The sequence below is a fragment of the Hemiscyllium ocellatum genome, chromosome 2, assembly GCF_020745735.1.
Source record: "Hemiscyllium ocellatum isolate sHemOce1 chromosome 2, sHemOce1.pat.X.cur, whole genome shotgun sequence".
Lineage (NCBI taxonomy): Eukaryota > Metazoa > Chordata > Chondrichthyes > Orectolobiformes > Hemiscylliidae > Hemiscyllium > Hemiscyllium ocellatum.
The window spans coordinates 43091398-43109826 of record NC_083402.1 but is presented as its reverse complement, the minus strand read 5'-3'; the positions used below and the strand labels follow the sequence as shown (position 1 = coordinate 43109826).

At 40.1% G+C, this 18429-nt stretch overlaps 1 protein-coding gene across 1 annotated transcript; it reads left to right on the top strand.

Annotated features, from left to right (window-relative positions):
- Positions 1-2522: 2522 nt before the first annotated feature.
- LOC132827317 (protein mab-21-like 3) lies at positions 2523-16744 on the top strand. The gene is made up of 4 exons (XM_060843963.1): positions 2523-3089; positions 7054-7270; positions 16207-16384; positions 16462-16744. The coding sequence occupies exons 1-4, from the start codon at positions 2666-2668 to the stop codon at positions 16693-16695; spliced, it is 1053 nt and encodes a 350-aa protein (XP_060699946.1). The 5' UTR covers positions 2523-2665; the 3' UTR covers positions 16696-16744.
- The last annotated feature ends 1685 nt before the right edge of the window (positions 16745-18429 follow it).

Genomic DNA, 18429 nt, shown 5'->3' with positions numbered 1-18429 from the left:
TCTGAAGATTGATTGCAAGGGTTGGGGAGGCACATTTCAGTGTTCATGTCAAGGAGCCAAAGAGCAAATCTTAGAAAGAAAGATTTTGGAGGATGTGAGCTATGGGTAGAGGCTGAACAGGCTGGGGCTGTTTTCCCTGGAGCATCGGAGGGTGAGGGGTGACCTTATAGAGGTTTACAAAATTTTGAAGGGCATGGATAGGATCAATAGACAAAGTCTTTTCCCTGGGAGTCCAGAACTAGAGGATGTAGGTTTAGGGTGAGAGGGGAAAGATATAAAAGGGACCTAAGGAGCAACATTTTCACGCAGAAAGTGGTATGTGTATGGAATGCGCTGCCAGAGGAAGTGGTGGAGTCTGGTACAATTGCAACATTTAAAAGGCATTTGGATGAGTATATGAATAGGAAGGGTTTGGAGGGATATGGGTTGGGTGCTGGCAGGGGGGACTAGATTGTGTTGGGATATCTGATCGGCATGGAAGCGTTGGATCAAAGGGTTTGTTTCCATGCTGTACATCTCTATGACTCTATTTGGGAGAATATTAAACCTGAACTTCAAGTTAAAGTTGAGCTTTGAAGAGAACATAACTTTCTCAGACATGAAAATATCAAACCAATAAATTGATCATTTTAAAAATAATTTATAAAGATTCATAAAAAGTGTATATTAATTACTAGAGCTGACACAGATTTTTTGCCATTTAATTTAAAGCCAAGTGAGAGAAAGAGAATGGTAGAAAGGGGAGTAGGGCCAATCTAAGCACTTGGGTTTATCCATCATGTTTGCCTCTGGTAATGCACATTCTTTCAGTTGGCTTCAACAGAATTCATATAAGAGTAGGGGTGAAGCAGGTCCTATTTTAGCCTCTTTTCCCAGCCAAAAATGAGGAGGGGGCGAGTGTGTGTAAGTGCATACACATACTGACTCTCACACACCCTCTGAATCATACTCAGTCACTCACACTCACTTGCACACACACATTCACTCAGTTTCCTTTGATTTCATGAACGATCACTCTCTGTGTCTTACCAAACCTGCCATTTTTTCCATCTCTACCCAACCCTATAATGCACCTATTACCCAATTCTTACCCTATCTTACCACTCGCTGTTCCTGGTACAATTTGCCTCTCACTGGTTATCTAGCTAAAGACTAGCATACCTAGCAGCTATATATTTTTAAAAGCATGTAGTGCACTTGGAAAAGCATTGACAATCTGGCATTGCCCCTCACCAGCAATGTCATGACACAACAGCCACAAAGTTACACTGTTCACATTGCTAACACAGCTGACATTCCCTCACACTTATAACCTCATCTCTCATCTAATCACCACACAGGCTACCTGTGCTTAGCTCCATCTAAACATTGTCTCCAAGTCAGTTATATTATGCCTCTATTTCCCATTAGACACTCAAATCTTGTCATTGGCCAGCCAGGGGACATCACACACTGGCAGGCAATCAGACAACTCCAAACATGAGGTTTTAATCACATCTACCAAAAGTAAACATTAATGAATAGAGGGAGTAACTCACCTTCACAATGCAAATCAACTGCTGGCATCATAACCAATGACTATTTTACAGTCTGTGATTACGGTCCACTGCACACAGCTCACATATCCTAGGAAAGGATGTCAGTCAGGTCCTGTCTGGCCTGTAGAGTCCAATGCAGCTCAGTTCTTCAATGCACAAGGAGAACTCCTTCCTCCCCAGTATCTTCACCATTGCCCTTGAAAGACTGCTCCTATTCCCCCAGGTCCTCAGCATCTAACCCATTGCCTGCTCCAATTGTGCACAGTACAGCATGCCAGGAGGATGAGGTGGCATGTGACATGGATTTAAATCCCCACCCACAGCAGATGGTTACAATCCAACACCAGTAAAAGAATATGGAATGAGAAGTTAGTCCAATCAGCTGTGATTGTTGTAAAAACCCATCTGATTCACTCATGTCCTTTCGGGGAGGAAACCTACTAATCTTACTTGGTCTGATCTACATGTAACTCGGCACGGAGAGTAATGTGGTTGAATCTTAACTTCCTTCTGAGCAATTAGAGATGGATAATAAATATTAGCGTAGACATAGACATCTACAGCCTATGAACAAATAAAATAAAATACTAACCTGACCATACAGGAGCAACCCATCCTCCACCATCATTCTGAACATATCAAATTTTACTGTAAACCACTTCATCTTATGGTATCAAAGTTCAGTAACAGAGTAAGGCGATTGTGAAAGAGTCCACACCTCAAAAGGGGCCATTTGGCCCGATTGGTCCATTCTGAAACATTGTTCCACAGTAGCCTCTCAACTCTTCCTTTAACTCTATCACATTATTCTATCATTTCTCCCTCAAATCTTCACCTGGCTTTTCTATATATGGCCCTAAATAACCCTATCAGTTAATTTCATAGTTTGATCAGTCTTTGTGTAATCAGGTTTCTCCTGAATTAGATTTAACTTTGTTATGACCTTATGAAGCAATGTACAGTAACTAGGGCTGTGCAGCAGAGTCGAAAGCACTTTATCAGCAGTAGCTCTGTAGACAGGAAGTCTAAATACTTCCTTCAACAATCATCTGTTCGCGTCAAGAGTTTAGTGCAAACAAAACTACAACCAAAAGGTTCAGAATTATTGCAAAACGAACGGAGTTAAAATGGAACTGCGAATCCATGCAATGAGTGAGGTTCTGGAAGAGCCTCTGCAGAAATATTACACAGATTTTGTGAAAATGGAGCCAGGCGAAAAGGTTAAGAAGGTCACTTTGCAGCGGATGCTAAAACGGCTTCTGGAGTTTATTCACAGTCGAGACGATTTGTTTGCGGACTATTTCATCCAGGTGGGAAGTATTGCGGACGGAACCAAAGCCGAGGCTGTCGATGAGCTTGATGTCCTCATTCCCTTGCAGAAGGATAAACTCCGGGTTACTGCAGTTGACCAAAGTCTGAATTTATTTTCCATCGATGAGTATGTCGGTGGAGATTGGAGGTGCCTTGCTCACGATGAAACTATCTCGAGACTGTATGAATTAGTCCGCGACTACAAAGAGAAATATTACAAGAACGACCCTTCCTTTGCAGGTAAAAACAGAAGTCCCTGGCCTTACCTAAAAACCGAGTTCAGCCAATCAGTATGAAGGGTAATGAGTAAATATACCCGAATTTAATGATCAGGTCAGTGCCAGTGGACCGGTTGATTTAATTAATTTGGGTAAAACACTCGAGAATGTCTATTCACACCAAAAATCTCACAGGATGGTGAAAAACATTTGGACCCTTTGGACTACAGGCAATATGTGACTGAGTAAGAAAAAAAGAGAACTGATGCTTTGAAAAAAAATTGAGAACTATTGTCCAGATGTCCATTTGTTTTTGGGAGTGATTTTTTTTGTCTTTTCTTAGTCTCTTTAATTGATCAGAGTAAAACTGTAAGGGAGAGGATTGTGTGGGTGGAATACTACTGGAGGAAATGGTAATTCACCAGTTGTTTGCCTGAACTTTTCACCCGAGGGTCACATTACAGATTTTATTTGTCACATTCAAGGGAGCTTTGACCAAATTGCAGAAAGACAGAGTTTGGCATAACATTAAACTTGTATTTCAAAGTAAAACTTGGGGTGTGCGGAAAACATAACTTATAGAATTATACAGTGCAGAAGCAGGGCCTGTGGTCCAACCAGTCCATGCTGCCCATAATCCCAAACTAAACTTGTCCCACCTGTCTGCTCCTGGTCCATATCCCTCCAAACATGGATTCATGTATTTATCTAAATGTCTTTTAAACATTATAATTGTACCCACATCCACTACTTCCTCTGGAAGTCCATTTCATACATGTACCACCTTAAGTAAAAAAAATTACCCCTTGTCCCTTTTATATCTTTCTCCTCTCACCTTAAAATTGGTCCTCCAGTCTTGAAATCCCCCACCCTAGGGAAAAGACATCTGCCATTCACATTATCTAAGCCCCTCATGATTTTATAAACTTCTGTAACGTCACCCCTCAATCTCCTGTGCTCCAGTGAAAAATATCCCAGTCTATTCTGGATCTCTGGTAACTCAAACCTTCCATTCCCAGCAACATCTTAGTAAGCCTTTTCTGAACACTTTCCAACATAATAATATCCTTCCTATAACAGGGCAAAAGAAAAGTGAAAGCTCATTTAAACAGATCATTTAAAAATAAGCTACTATGGAGATAACCATTAGAAAGTGACAATTAAGTACTGGAATTAATTAATAAAATACATTTTTGTCTTTTCATTTAAAGCACAGCTGGAAACTGAAGATGACTAGATCCCAATCCCAAGTAATTGCTAAGCAGTTGGATCCAACTATCACTGACCTTATTCCTGAAGGGCCACACTCCAAGCTGGTCCATATGAGACTGGGGGTGAAGCAGGTTGCGTTTGAGTCTATGTTTTCTTCCTCTCCTGGCCCAGTATGTGCATAGGTTTTAGTGGAGTGAGTTGGAGGTGGCTGGGGAGGTGGGACTACATATATGTGTCTCACACAGAATCTCTCAAGCACATACAATCTCACACAGATTCATATTCACATGGACAGTGTCACATAAACAGACTCACACACCTGCTCAGAAACACACTAAGTGACAGGTAGACTCACTCACACACACTGACTCACTCACTCAAATGCAGTCTCATTCACTCACTTACAGACTCACACAAGCAGACACACATGAGATTTAATTATACACACACAGTTACTCTCTCACATACACACAGACACACACGGACAGGGACCACCTCACTCACAGAATGAACACACACAAACTTCCTTTATGGACCTATTCGCTCATTTATACACGCATACAAATACCTTCCCACCTATTTGAGTGTCATTTGCCAACTTGCCGATAGTATATTCACTTTCCTCATTTAAGTTATTAATTTATATTGTAGGCAATCATGGCTATAGCACTAATCCCTCCACCACTCCACCAGTTACAGGTTGCCAACCTGAAAATTCCTCCCCATATCAACTCTCTGTCTTCTATTAGTTAGCCAATCTTTGTCCATGCTAATATACTACCCCCAACACCAAGGGCTCTCAATAGTCAAACGCCTTCTGAAAATCCAGATATATTATGTCTACTGCTTCCCTTTTAACTAACATCCTCCTCAATAGCATGGGTTTGTATCTTATAAAGTGAGGTTTATGTGTGGTACTTCGTTGAATGCCTTTTGGAAATCCAAATGGATTATGTCTACTGGTTCTCCTTTATCTATCCTGCTTCTTACCTCCTCAAAGAATGTTAGTAATTTTATTTTAGGTATGATTTCTCTTTCATGAAGTAATATTGACTCAGTGATTAGATTGTGGTTGGAATCTTGTAGGGGCTGAGCAATGTGGGCTGTCGTGAGGTTTGTGCCAGAACTGAGCGAGCAGTCAGGCAAGATCTGTCTTGATGTTTGGAGCAACTGATAGCATCTTTCATGCATTTGCCAAGCAGTGAGCTGTGTTTCTCACTAGGCAGCAGCGAGTTGCCAATTGAGAGGGAGTTGTTAAACATTTTATTAATGTTGCAACTTGCCTCAATAACATTCTATTTCTTATTTTACCAAGCAAACTGGACATCAAGAATTCTTGACATGACAGTCAGAGTGGGTACCTGGCAACTACAGTTCACTGCTGGCTGTGAGGAGCCTCCATGTGTCTTAGCACCAAACAGCATCTCAGTCACAATCCATGGCCACCAGCTAAAAACTCCCTTTGTCTACGAATATTTGGCAACTCCTTGTCGCCATTGTGGTACCCCTCAAATCCACTTGCAGAACGCTCAGGAAATGTAGACCTGCTTTCAGCGCATACCAGCAACTAACATTGAACGGCTACAGCAAGAACTCTTTGTGTGCGATGACTGGAACCCAGCTCGTGAACTGGACCAGGTTGTATTCCCAACTCACTTGCTGGGATTCATGGAGTGCCTGCCTTTGAGGCTCACATGCCTTGAGAATTAGCTCAGTCTCACATAACTAGGCAGCTTGCAATTTTGAGAGCAATCCTCATTCAAGATGGTGTACATCTCCATAAGTTGCTGGAAAAGCTCAGCAGAGCTGGCAGCATCTATGAAAAGAAATCAAACTTAACCTTTCGAGTCCGGTGGCCTTTCCTCAGAACTTGCAGGAAGGGTCACTAGAGCCGAAGCATTAACTTTGGTTTCGCTTTCAGATGCTGCCTGATCTGCTGAGCCTTTCTAGCACTTCTGTTTTTGTGTCTGATTTACAACATCTGCAGTTCTCTTGGATTTTTTGGGGTGTACATCTTGCTGTATGGCAGCTTACTCAGCAAACACACTCTATTTGCAGCAAGCAAGCTGCAATGTCTCAGAGTCTTCAGTCTCCCCATGGTTCAGGGGGGCATCTGTCAGTCAGGGTCTGACACAGTAAGTCAAGGGCAGACCTGATACCAATCCAGGTGTTGGCCATGGTCAGACATCCCATTGGGATGTTCTCAGGTACGGGCTCCATGCCTGGATCACAGTTAATTCTGTAGCTTCCTTGCAGACACTCATTTCTGGGTGGTATCTCCTCAGGACTGTCTGGATTGGTCACTCAAGAGGGAGGCCACTCTGTCCATTCAGAATTGAAGTGGGAAGAGTGTTAAAGGAGTTGACAAGGAGGGGCCTGCTGTGGGAAGAAAGCTTAAAAACCATTCATTGGAATTGGGGGCTGCAAGCTGGAAGGGAAGGATGATGCTAGTTGTGAAGAGGAGCAATTATGTTTCCAAATGGGGAATGTAGTATGGCATGGATGGGAAACAGGTTAATATGGGAAGGGGATTCATCCATGATCAGGAGCACCCTAGCTTCCAGGGAGGTGCAGTTATGACCACACCGGGCATAGGCACCTATATAGCATAGGATTGGAGGGAGGAGGAGTGTAGGGAAATTTCTGATACTCAGATCTGAATCGCCTATTATTCATATCTTTCTGAAAGTGTCACATATTGGGATGAAAGGCTTGCCTCAAATTAACCAATTGGTATCTTATGTATTTAACTAATAATAAACTTCTGTTGATAGTTAAGAAAAAGACGATCACAGCTACAGCTTTGCCTCTGAAAATCGACTGGATAAAAATTGATTTGGTGCTTTGCATTGAAAATGCCCTTCGGTTCTCTAATGTGGAATGGCCTTTTCCAAAATGGCTGAACGGTCAGTCCAAGTGGCTGACCTATCAACAACAAGAATCTGTCAGAAAAATGGGGATAGACATGACATGTCATGGAATACATTGGAGGTAAATGAAACAGTTGTATTTGCTACATCAAATTTTGTTTGATTATATTGAGAATAGTAAATTGGTAATGTTAGTGGGATATGATAACTTTTGCACTGTGCATGCTGGGAGATTACTTGCTATAATATCAGTAAGTAATAATAATGGTGAGTTTGTGAATGTTTTGAGTTATATCCACTCAAATAGATAAAAAAAAAACACTCTGTCGAGGCATTATAGGTTTGTCGTGATTCTGGAGAATGCACTTGAAGCTGTGTAAATAAAAATGTAAGATATAGAAGCAGGAGTGGCTCCTCAAACTTACAGTCATTCAATGTAACGCAATACAATATGATCTGCTCCTTCAACTTCATTTTCCCACCAATATCCCTTGTTTTGTTAGAGCTCAAAACTCTGTTTCTCAGTTTTAAATAGAATCAAGAACATAGCATCCATCAGCTCTGGGGTAGACCATTCCGAAGATTCATCATCCTCGGAATGAGGAAATTTCTCATCCCAGTCATGGATCAGCTCTTAATCATAAGACTTTGCCCCATTTTCTAGATCCTGACTCAAGTGAAACAAGCTTTCAGTGTCTACCTTGGCAAACCCTTTCACAATCTTGCTTTGTCTCACTGAGATCACCTTTCATTCTTTGAAACTGCAGAGAATATAGCCCAATTCACTCAACCTCCCATAAGAGGATAACTTTCTCATGCCAACAATCATTCTGGTAAACCTTTTCTTTAACAACTCCAAGACAGCTGTATCCTTCCTTTGATGTGGAGGCAAAACTTTGTATGGTTTCCCCAATGAGGTCTCAGTGTAGCCCTATATAATTGTAAGAACATTTAATTATTCTGTTACAATCCCAGAGAAGATTTGCCAAATTTATACTGTAAGCCTAGATTTAGTTTACAACTTAATTTGAGTTCAAAGTCAACAAAGTTTGAAATCCTAGATATTTAATGAAGAAAAAAATGCATGTTTTTGAACAAACAAAATAAACATTACCAGGCAAATGATGAAAAGGAAAACAATGTACAATATACTTGTACTCTAGCACCAGAATTAGGATGAGGTAAAGATGTGTTAACAAACAAACTCTGGTTGAATATGTCATTTACAAAGTATATCAAATAGCAGGGACAATCAAGACAGATTCTGTGGATTTCTCAGCAACCCATCCAGATTTAGCAAACCTGTGAGACACTAAACCTCTTTAAACTTTACCTCAGAGCATTCCATCCTTATTACTGAGCAGAACCAAATGTAAACATTTACAGCTGCCAACTTCAAACACACAGAACAGAAACTGATTTATCACAATTTCTGTATTGAAATTCCTTTGCAAAAAAGGCTGACATTTCGTTTGCCTTCCTAATTGGTTGCTGTTCCTGCATGTTAACTTTCTCTATTCTTTGAACAAGTAAAAAAAATCTACAAGCATCAACATTTTGAATTTTAATACCATTTTTAAAGAAGTTCTGCTTTTCAATTATTACAACCAAAGTGAATAGCCTCACATTACAAAATTAAAAACAAAAGAATTGAGGATGCAGTAACTCAGGAACAAAAGCAGAAGTTGCTGGAAAAGCTCAGCAGGTCTGGCAGCATTTGTGAAGAAAAATCAATTCTGAGGAAGGGGTCACCAAACCTTTGAGCCTCACATTATCATTAGTTCATGGTCCTCTGAAATTACTTTGGGTTATTTTATTTTATCTTCATTCCTTTTGTGTAATAAACCTTTGTTTTATTATTAATCAAATCTCTACATTGTGTGCTTTTCTTTCAGTGAAAGACCACCTTATCAAACAAAAACAAAACAAAATAGGATCTATCAAACCAAATTACAGACTGGATTCTGACTGGTCTAGTAAAAATGTTGTCTGAGATCATAACATTAACAGAATGGAATATGGAGTCCAAAAGCAGATAAAAAATAAAGAAATTATAGTCTCTGAGTCAACCGTGAAAAGTAGATATTAGATTATTGTGACCATTACAGCTGGTGTTACCAGTAACATTGGTAGGTGAACAGTTGATGTTGAGATTCTGGGCTTTGCAAGCTGACTGAACTCTTTCGTCCTGGTTCCTTTCAACAGGCATTGGTTGGCAGCTCTCAGAATGAGACTTATTTTTAACTTTTTTTTTTAACTGCATTGTCGGGCGGTTTAGTGATGATTCTAAAAGCTCTGAACGTCACAGCACATCAATCCACATACTAGGACATTGGGCCATTAACAGTCACTGACCAAGGCTGAAGCTTTTTTTCTATTTTAAGTAGCTTTTTGCTATCAGTAAACTTGTATGCATTAATTTTAATCTCTTTGTATAAGTCTTTAACAGAGATTACCAATAACTGAGGCCCCAGTATAGATTCTTGTAACACTTCAAGAGCTACAATCTTTCAAATTGAATACATCCTGTTCACCCTACTTTCTACATCCTGTCATTAACCAATCCTTCATCGATGATAATGCATTACCCTAGCTCCATATGCTGAAATCTTACCTTATATCAGTGTGATTATGGTTATTGGTGGTGATAGTGGTGGAAATAATTTTTAGTTACCAGTGTTGCATGCAAAGTTTATCATAATGTTAGTTAAAGTAATTTAACAACAATTTTTCCTATAAATGTATGGGCCTTTATTCTTTCATAGGATGTGGGATTGTTGGCAAGATAGACATTTGTTGCCTATAAGTAAGTTAGCTCACTGAGCTGGAAGGTTTGTTTTGAGATATTTCATCACCATACTAGGGAACATCATCAGTGAGAGTCCCCGGTGAAGCGCTTGGTGGTATTCCTGAATCTCTATTTATCGGTCTTAGTTTCTTAAGGTGGGTGATGTCATTTCCAATTCTTTTTCTTTCAAGGGAAGGTAGATAGGGTCTAAATCGACATGTTTATTAATGGTTTGAGTTCTTGTGGGTGTCTTTGTTTTGCCTGTCTTTGGATGTGTGTGTTGTCCTAGTCAAAGTTTTTTTTTGTTGCCTATCCCTAATTGCTCTTAAAGTAAGTGGTTTACTCGACTATGTCAGAGGACTCTTCAGAGTGAATCACATTGCCAAATCTACAGAATCATACATGGGTAAAGATGGCAGACCTCCTTCTCTAAAGGACATCAGTGAACTAATCAACAAGCAACAATGGTTTCATGGCAATAATAATAAGCTTTTAATTGCAGAATGATTAATTGATTTTAGTTCTGTGAGTTGTCTTGGTGCATTCAAACACATGCCCCAGACCATTACTGTGGACCTTTAGATGAGAGTCCAGTGGTATTAGTATTATCTACCACTGCCCATGATTGAGTGCAAATGTGCTGGATGTTGTGAGCAACTCATTTAGAATGACTTGCATTTAATTTAGAAAAATATTCCAAGGCCATTTACATTCGCACAATCAGATCAATTTCTCCCTCCTATTTCCCATCTACATGCTGCTCCTCAAAAACATCACCTAAAAAATACTTTCACATGTACACTGATGACACTGCACTGGTTCTAAACTATCCAATTGCGTTTCCAATACCTAATACTGGCTGAGCAGAAATGTCCTTCAGATAATTATTTGGAAGATTGAAGCCATTATCTACCAACCCTGTTAACAACTCTGTTCTCCACTTACCAACTTTGTCGCTTTCCTGAATGACTCTAAGAGTCTGAGGTAGACTAGGTGTAATTTTGGTGTCATATTGTCAAACTTGTCAAACATTAAGATTGACAAGTCGCCAGGCCCGGACCAGATTTGTCCTCGGCTGCTTTGGGAAACGAGAAATGTAATTGCTTCGCCACTTGCGAAGATCTTTGCATCCTCGCTCTCCACTGGAGTCGTACCTGAGGACTGGAGAGAGGCAAATGTAATTCCTCTCTTCAAGAAAGGAAATAGGGAAATCCCCAGTAATTACACACCAGTAAGTCTCACGTCTGTCGTCTGCAAGGTGTTAGAAAGGAGTCTGAGGGATAGGATTTATGACCATTTGGAAGAGCATGGCTTGATTAAATGCAGTCAGCACGGCTTTGCGAGGGGCAGGTCATGCCTCACAAACCTTATCGAGTTCTTTGAGGATGTGACTAGAAAAGTTGATGAGGGTCGAGCTGTGGATGTGGTGTATATGGACTTCAGCAAGGCATTTGATAAGGTTCCCCATAGTAGGCTCATTCAGAAGGTCAGGAGGAATGGGATTCAGGGGAACATAGCTGTCTGGATACAGAATTGGCTGGCCAACAGAAGACAGCGAGTGGTAGTAGAAGGAAAATATTCTGCCTGCAAGTCTGTGGTGTGTGGTGTTCCACAGGGCTCTGTCCTTGGGCCTCTATTCTTTGTGATTTTTATAAATGACTTGGATGAGAGGATTGAAGAATGGGTCGGCAAGTTTGCAGATGACACAAAGGTTGGAGGTGTCGTTGACAGTATAGAGGGCTGTTGTAGGCGGCAGAGGGACATTGACAGGATGCAGAGATGGGCTGAGAGGTGGCAGATGGAGTTCAACCTGGATAAATGCGAGGTGATGTATTTTGGAAGGTCGAATTTGAAAGCTGAGTACAGGATTAAGGATAGGATTCTGGGCAGTGTGGAGGAACAGAGGGATCTTGGGGTGCAGATACATAGATCCCTTAAAATGGCCACCCAAGTGGACAGGGATGTTAAGAAAGCATATGGTGTTTTGGCTTTCATTAACAGGGGTATTGAGTTTAAGAGTCGTGAGATCTTGTTGCAGCTCTATAAAACTTTGGTTGGACCGCACTTGGAATACTGCGTCCAGTTCTGGTCACCCTATTATAAGAAAGATGTGAATGTTTTGGAGAGGGTTCAGAGGAGGTTTACCAGGATGCTGCCTGGACTGGAGGGCTTATCTTATGAGGAGAGGTTGACTGAGCTAGGACTTTTTTCATTGGAGAAAAGGAGGAGAAGAGGGGACCTAATTGAGGTATACAAGATAATGAGAGGCATAGATAGAATCGATAGCCAGAGACTATTTCCCAGGGCAAAAATGACCAACATGAGGAGTCATAGTTTTAAGCTGGTTGGAGGAAAGTATAGAGGGGATGTCAGAGGCAGGTTCTTTACACAGAGAGTTGTGAGAGCATGGAATGCGTTGCCAGCAGCAGCTGTGGAGGCAGGGTCATTGGAGACATTTAAGAGACTCCTGGACATGCATATGGTCACAGAAATTTGAGGGTGCATACATGAGGATCAGTGGTCGGCACAACATTGTGGGCTGAAGGGCCTGTTCTGTGCTGTACTGTCCTATGTTCTATGGTCTATATCATCTCCATACTCACTATCACTAAGATCCCTTGTTTCCTTCTCCATAATGTAATTGTACCCCACACTGCCTCAGCTCATCTGTTCCTGAAAACCTCATCCATGGCATTTCTACCTCTACACTTGACTATTCCAACTCCTAACTGGTTTTCCAAGTTCCATTCTTTGCAACTTAAAGTCAGCCACACTTTGTGACCGGTATTCTACTTTGCACCATTCATCCATGAGACCTGTTCTTGTTTGCCTACATTGGCTCCCAGTTATGCAACACCTTCTTCAACCTGCTTTTCAAATCATTTTACTCCAAATTTCTGTTATCTACTCCAGCCATATCATCTTCGTCTAATTCTGATCTCCTGTGCATCTCAATTTTAACTGCTCCACCAGTGATAGCCATGTCTTTTGCAGCCAGAGACCTGAGTGTTCGAGATACCCCACACAAAACACTGTGCCTCTCTCTGTGTCTTTTAAGAAGATGACCAATCTTTTGGTCATCTCTCCTAGTATCTTCTTAACGTGACTTTGTGTCCAAATTTGTTTTAGAACATTAGAACTGAAGATATTTCAGTATAATGAATTGCACACAACACAAAGCTGGGTAGGAGGGTGAACTGTGTGGAGGATGCAAAGTTGCTTCAGTGTGATTTGAATAAATTGAGTGAGTGGACAAATGCATGGCAGATGAAGTATGATGTGGATAAATGAGAGCAAACTCAGGAAAGTGTGTTATTGTCTGAATTGCATTGGATTGGAAAACAGACCTAGGTGTCCCTGTATACCAGTCACTGAAAGTAAGTGTACAGGGTCAGCAGGTGATGAAGGTGGCAAATGATATGTTGCCCTTCATAGCAAGAGCATGAATGTCTTTCTGCAGTTGCACAGGGCTTTGGTGAGAGCATACCTGAAATATTGTTTGCAGTTTTGGTTTCCTTACCTGGTGAAGAATGTTCTGGCTATGGAGGGAGTGCAACAAAGGTTTACTAGATTGATTCCTGAGATGGCAAGAATCATGTATAGAGTTTGGATTTTTAAGACTACATTCATTGGAGCTTAGAATAATGAGAATCTATAATCTAAGAACCTATAAAATTTTGACAGGACTAGACACGAAGGAAGGATGTTCCCAACGTCCAGGAAGTCCAGAACCAGGGGTCACTATATAAGGATAGGTGGTAGGCCATTTAGTACTGAAATGAGGAGAAATGTCTTCCACAGGTGAGCCTGTCACAGAAAGCAGTTGAAGCCAAAACATTGAATGTTTTCAAGATGAGTTAGATATTAGCGAGTTTTGAGAAGATTTGTAGTTCAGGTTGAGGTTCTGGATGTAGGTTTGCTCACTGAGCTGGAAGGTTAATTTTCAAATTTACATCCATGAGTTAGATATACTTGTTAGGGTTAAGAGATCAAAAGGTATGGAGAGAAACCGGGAAAAGGTACTTAGTTGGTTGATCTGCCACAGTCATATTGAATGGTGAAGCTAGCTTAAAGGGCTAAATGGCCTACTCCTGCTCCTGTTTTCTGTAGTTCTATTTTAAAGACATTTTATAATGAACAGTTTTTTGTTGTCTTTGTCTATATGTGCGACACTGTATTTATCAGAAAGTGTATTTGAACTCACTGAATACCCAACGATACCTAGTTAGAGCTAGGTTTCCTTACTTAGTTAAAGTTAAAAATCACACACACAACATCAGATTATAGTTCAACATGCTCCGAAAACTCGTACTTCCAAATAAACCTGTTGGATTATAACCTGGTGTTGTGTGATTTTTAACTTTGTCCACCTTAGTCTAACACGAGCACCTCCACATCATTACTTAGTTAACTTCAAATGAATTAAAAGCAAAAGCTCCTGAATCCAAGATAATTTCAGAAAGGTGGCAGAGATCTATGATACTGAGTATCCACAAAGAGGAAAGATAGTACAAGAATGAGAATTAATAGACAGAAGATGATGAAGTACTTTATTTTTCAGACAAAGGAATTACATTAATGTGTTCACTCTACCCCAGGACAGCATTAACTGGGGGGGAAATGGGTGCGGCAATGTGGGGTGGGGATAAAACAAGGTATTTAATTCAATCTCTGAAATTCAGGACACCGTAGACCACCCTATTGTGCTCCAACACATCTTGTCTGTTTTCTGGCTGTGTAGGATTGTCCTCACTTGCTTCTAATCTTTGTTATATGAACACAGTCCAAGTATCTTCAGTAATTGTGAGGATTACAAAACGTATATTACAGAAACAGATCATTCAGCCCAACTGGGTCCACGTTAGGGCTTATACTTGTAGGAATGAAACCCTGTCCCCCTCACCCTGGGCCAAAGACTCAGGAGGCAGGTAGGATTCAGGCACGTGGCAGTCTTCTTATTCACAATGCTCCACCTGCAAAACCTCTTCAAATCCTGCTTTGTTATTCTATTCGTGATTCTACTGATACGCCCTATTACTCATCTATCGTTGGTAACACTGTTCACAGGTATGGGGTCAGCTTACTCATTCCACCGAAGACCCCAGCTCTGCACCTCTCTTAATCCCTTCACTGCCTCTGTGTTGTAGAACACATGAAAGCCCTTTCGTTCAACACAATGAGTTGTAATTATCTCCAGCTAGAAATTAAGAAGTCAGAAACTCTAGTCTTGGTCAACTTCACAATCCAAATATGACCAGAATTAATTCTAACCTTTCCCCAAACACTGTCACAGAGTCAACGAAACCAGTTAAATCCAAAACTCTCAAAGCTAAATTGTGTTAATCAAAAAGTTGTCTACTTACATCTTCATAACTTTGCCTAACTCTCTCTGCCTTAACATATCTCCACTAGAGATTTCATCTCATTTCAATGGTGGTCTCTCATCAACGACTGCAAAAACTCAACTCATCTAACTGACCATATCTTATTGGCACCAGTCTCAGTCACACAATATCATCACTAAAAGACTTTTGATGCCAACCCTCCAATACTGCATACTGTAAATGTCTAAATCTCATATTTAAAGCCTTCCCTATCTCTATACTTTCTCTAGGCCTATAATTTTCACTTCACACTGACCTTGTGAATCTTCTCTCTTACTCCCTAGCTAGGTTCTATGGTTTGAGTCGATAAAATGTGGCATTGGAAAAGCACAGCAGGTCAGGCTGCATCTGAGGAGCAGGAGAGTCAATGTTTCAGGCATAAGCCCTTCATCAGGGATTCGCCTGCTCCTCGGATGCTGCCTGACCTGCTGTGCTTTCCAGTGCCAAACTTTTCGTCTTTGATCTCTAGCATCTGCATTCCTCACTTTCTCCTAGTCTATGGTATTGCGTCCATTTCCTTAATCCCCTCTTCACTATTATTGGACTTTTTAAACATTCTTCTTAAAAGCCACTTTTTTTAGTTAAACTGTGTTCAAGTTATATCTTTGTTTGTCCTAGGATCTATTTGATTGCTCCTTTGCAAAGCACTTTGTGTTTTTGTTCTTACATTATGGATCCTAAAAAAGTACAAGTTATTGTTGTTATTGATTCCTTCTTTTAATCTTAAAAGTGTGGGTAATTAACACATTCAAAGACTGACTTTGCGGTAATTAGAAATTGATTAATGCCACAATTATAGAACCAAATTGTGTAGTCATTCAGTAAACAGTTATAACCAGATGATGCATATTGCAAAATTACCAATTTGCATTTTTGTTTCAAAAGGCCATCCTTCTCAAGGATCGATGCCTACTTACTTGGTAAAATTGATAGCAAAGGTGGTTATCGAAAAAAAGCCTTCAAAATCTTTAAATCTCTCAATGGCTATTATTGGACAAAGGATCAATTATGCAAAGACTACCAGGGAAAGAGCCAACCTTTTCTTGGGTCCTTCATGACGAAGGTAGGTTTTTTTACTCATTGTATACTTTAATTAACAAATCACCTTGTTCATATGCTCACTGTTTCTCTCCTTTGCAGATTCTCTACTTACATGCGAGAGAAAAGTATCCAGAATCTCAGCACTGGAACTCTCTGGGAAAGTCATTTTGCAACTTCTTGGATGTTTTAAACCAATGCTGTAATGAGAAATGCCTGGATCATTATTATCAAACCAACAGCAACCTCTTTGAATATGTTGCTGGGGAAACCTTCCTGTGGTTACAAGAAAACATCCGCAATATTCTACAAAATCCAGAAGAAGAGCTTTCCTAAACTGTTTTGTAAAAAAAAAGGTTTCAATTAAATACCTGCTCTAAAGGAATATATTAGACTTTAGTTAATTAAAGCAAATAAAACAATTAAGTAATTAATTTGTTAACTAATAATTCATTTGTAGCAAACTAGTTGCTTTAACTAATTTGCTTTAATTAAATGTGTTGTTTATCATTTGTAAACCAACTGCAGCTAGAATTGAATTGGGCATTTCCCCCACTCAGCTACATTAAAGTAAAAGTAAAGGCAGCATCATCTTACCAGATCACAGAATCGCTACCTCATTAGGGACACAGCTGGTGGGTAGTTTAACCTGAGGGCCACCAAACCTCAGGTGAGGGGAGAGGCTGAGAAGGAGAGTCCTTTATGAGAACATCAGCCAGTGTATGAATTGATCCCATTCTGCTGGTATTACTCTGCATTGCAAACCAACTGTACAGCCAAATGAGCTAGCCAGTTGTTTCATCTGCTATAGCTCTGGCAATTATTATAGAATGCATAAAGTGAATGTTACAACAAATAATTGGGAGATTCTCTATATTAGTTATTAACCAAACCCTAATGCTCCCATTTGTAAAATTTTTTTGTGTGTTATACATCAGGCTGAATTTACTTGCAGCAATCCAAAATCCAATACTGGGATCCTGTTTGAGGCCTGAACCCAAAATAGTCTCCAATGCTTTGATTTTACATGAAGTGTGCTCTTAATAAGACTGTTACACTGTTCTATTTCTTTCGTCACTTTAAACACAATCAATTATTTAACAACACTGTAATCAGATCTTTATCTTTAACAAGCTCATAATACAAAGTTCAATGACAGTACTCAATTCATTAAACTAATGTGATTCCACTTGATTAGATTTGTTTTATTGTTGAATTTGTGGCTCAGATGGCAGGCCCATGCTTTACCATTCCACACTGACAGCAGTGTTTGTTCAAAACACTTACACTAATTTGATATGATCTTTGCACTAGATGCATGCTCCCACCAAATTACAATACATTAAAAGAAAAATTATGCAGGTTTCATATATTGTGCACCAAGAAGATACACTCATTTTCATTGCAATCTCTACCAATGTTTCTGTTCTTATTAGTATAAATATGTCCAGATAACACGTTCCAGAACCCTAAAACATGAAAAAGATCCTGAAGACTTTTCAGTTCCCTTAGCTCCTCAATCTTACCATTTCAGCAGAAGTGAAAGCTGATTTAACTTATTGTGTGCTCATCTCATAAACAACCCTGGGATTGAGCCTGGGAATTTGCATATCCATATCCACCTCTACATTTTTTGTTCAGTCAAGAATAGCATCGGTGGAGAGCCAATGAGAGGCAGTCAACAGTCCCATGATGAGAGGTTAGTGCTGCTAAGGCAGAAGGGTAAGCCTGAGACTGTCCAAAAACCAACTAAAAATTTAAAATGTAAAATAATGCTCATAGGTGTTATGCCCAAGAGTCATCTAGACTTGAAATGTTAGCTTGCTGTTTCTCCATGGATGCTGTCTGACCGGTTGTGATCTCCAGCATTTGTTGTTTTCAATCCACTCCTGGATTGGTTAACACCTTGGTTGCAGCTTTTTCAACCTTGTGATTTATTCGTTGAACCTTGCAGTGAGAGGCAGTACCACTTGCCTTCTGGGCTGTTCATGGGAGATCATTTCTAAGCTGCTGCCCATCTTCAGACTCACCCATGTGATGAAAATGCCATCTATCTCTGAAAATGACCCA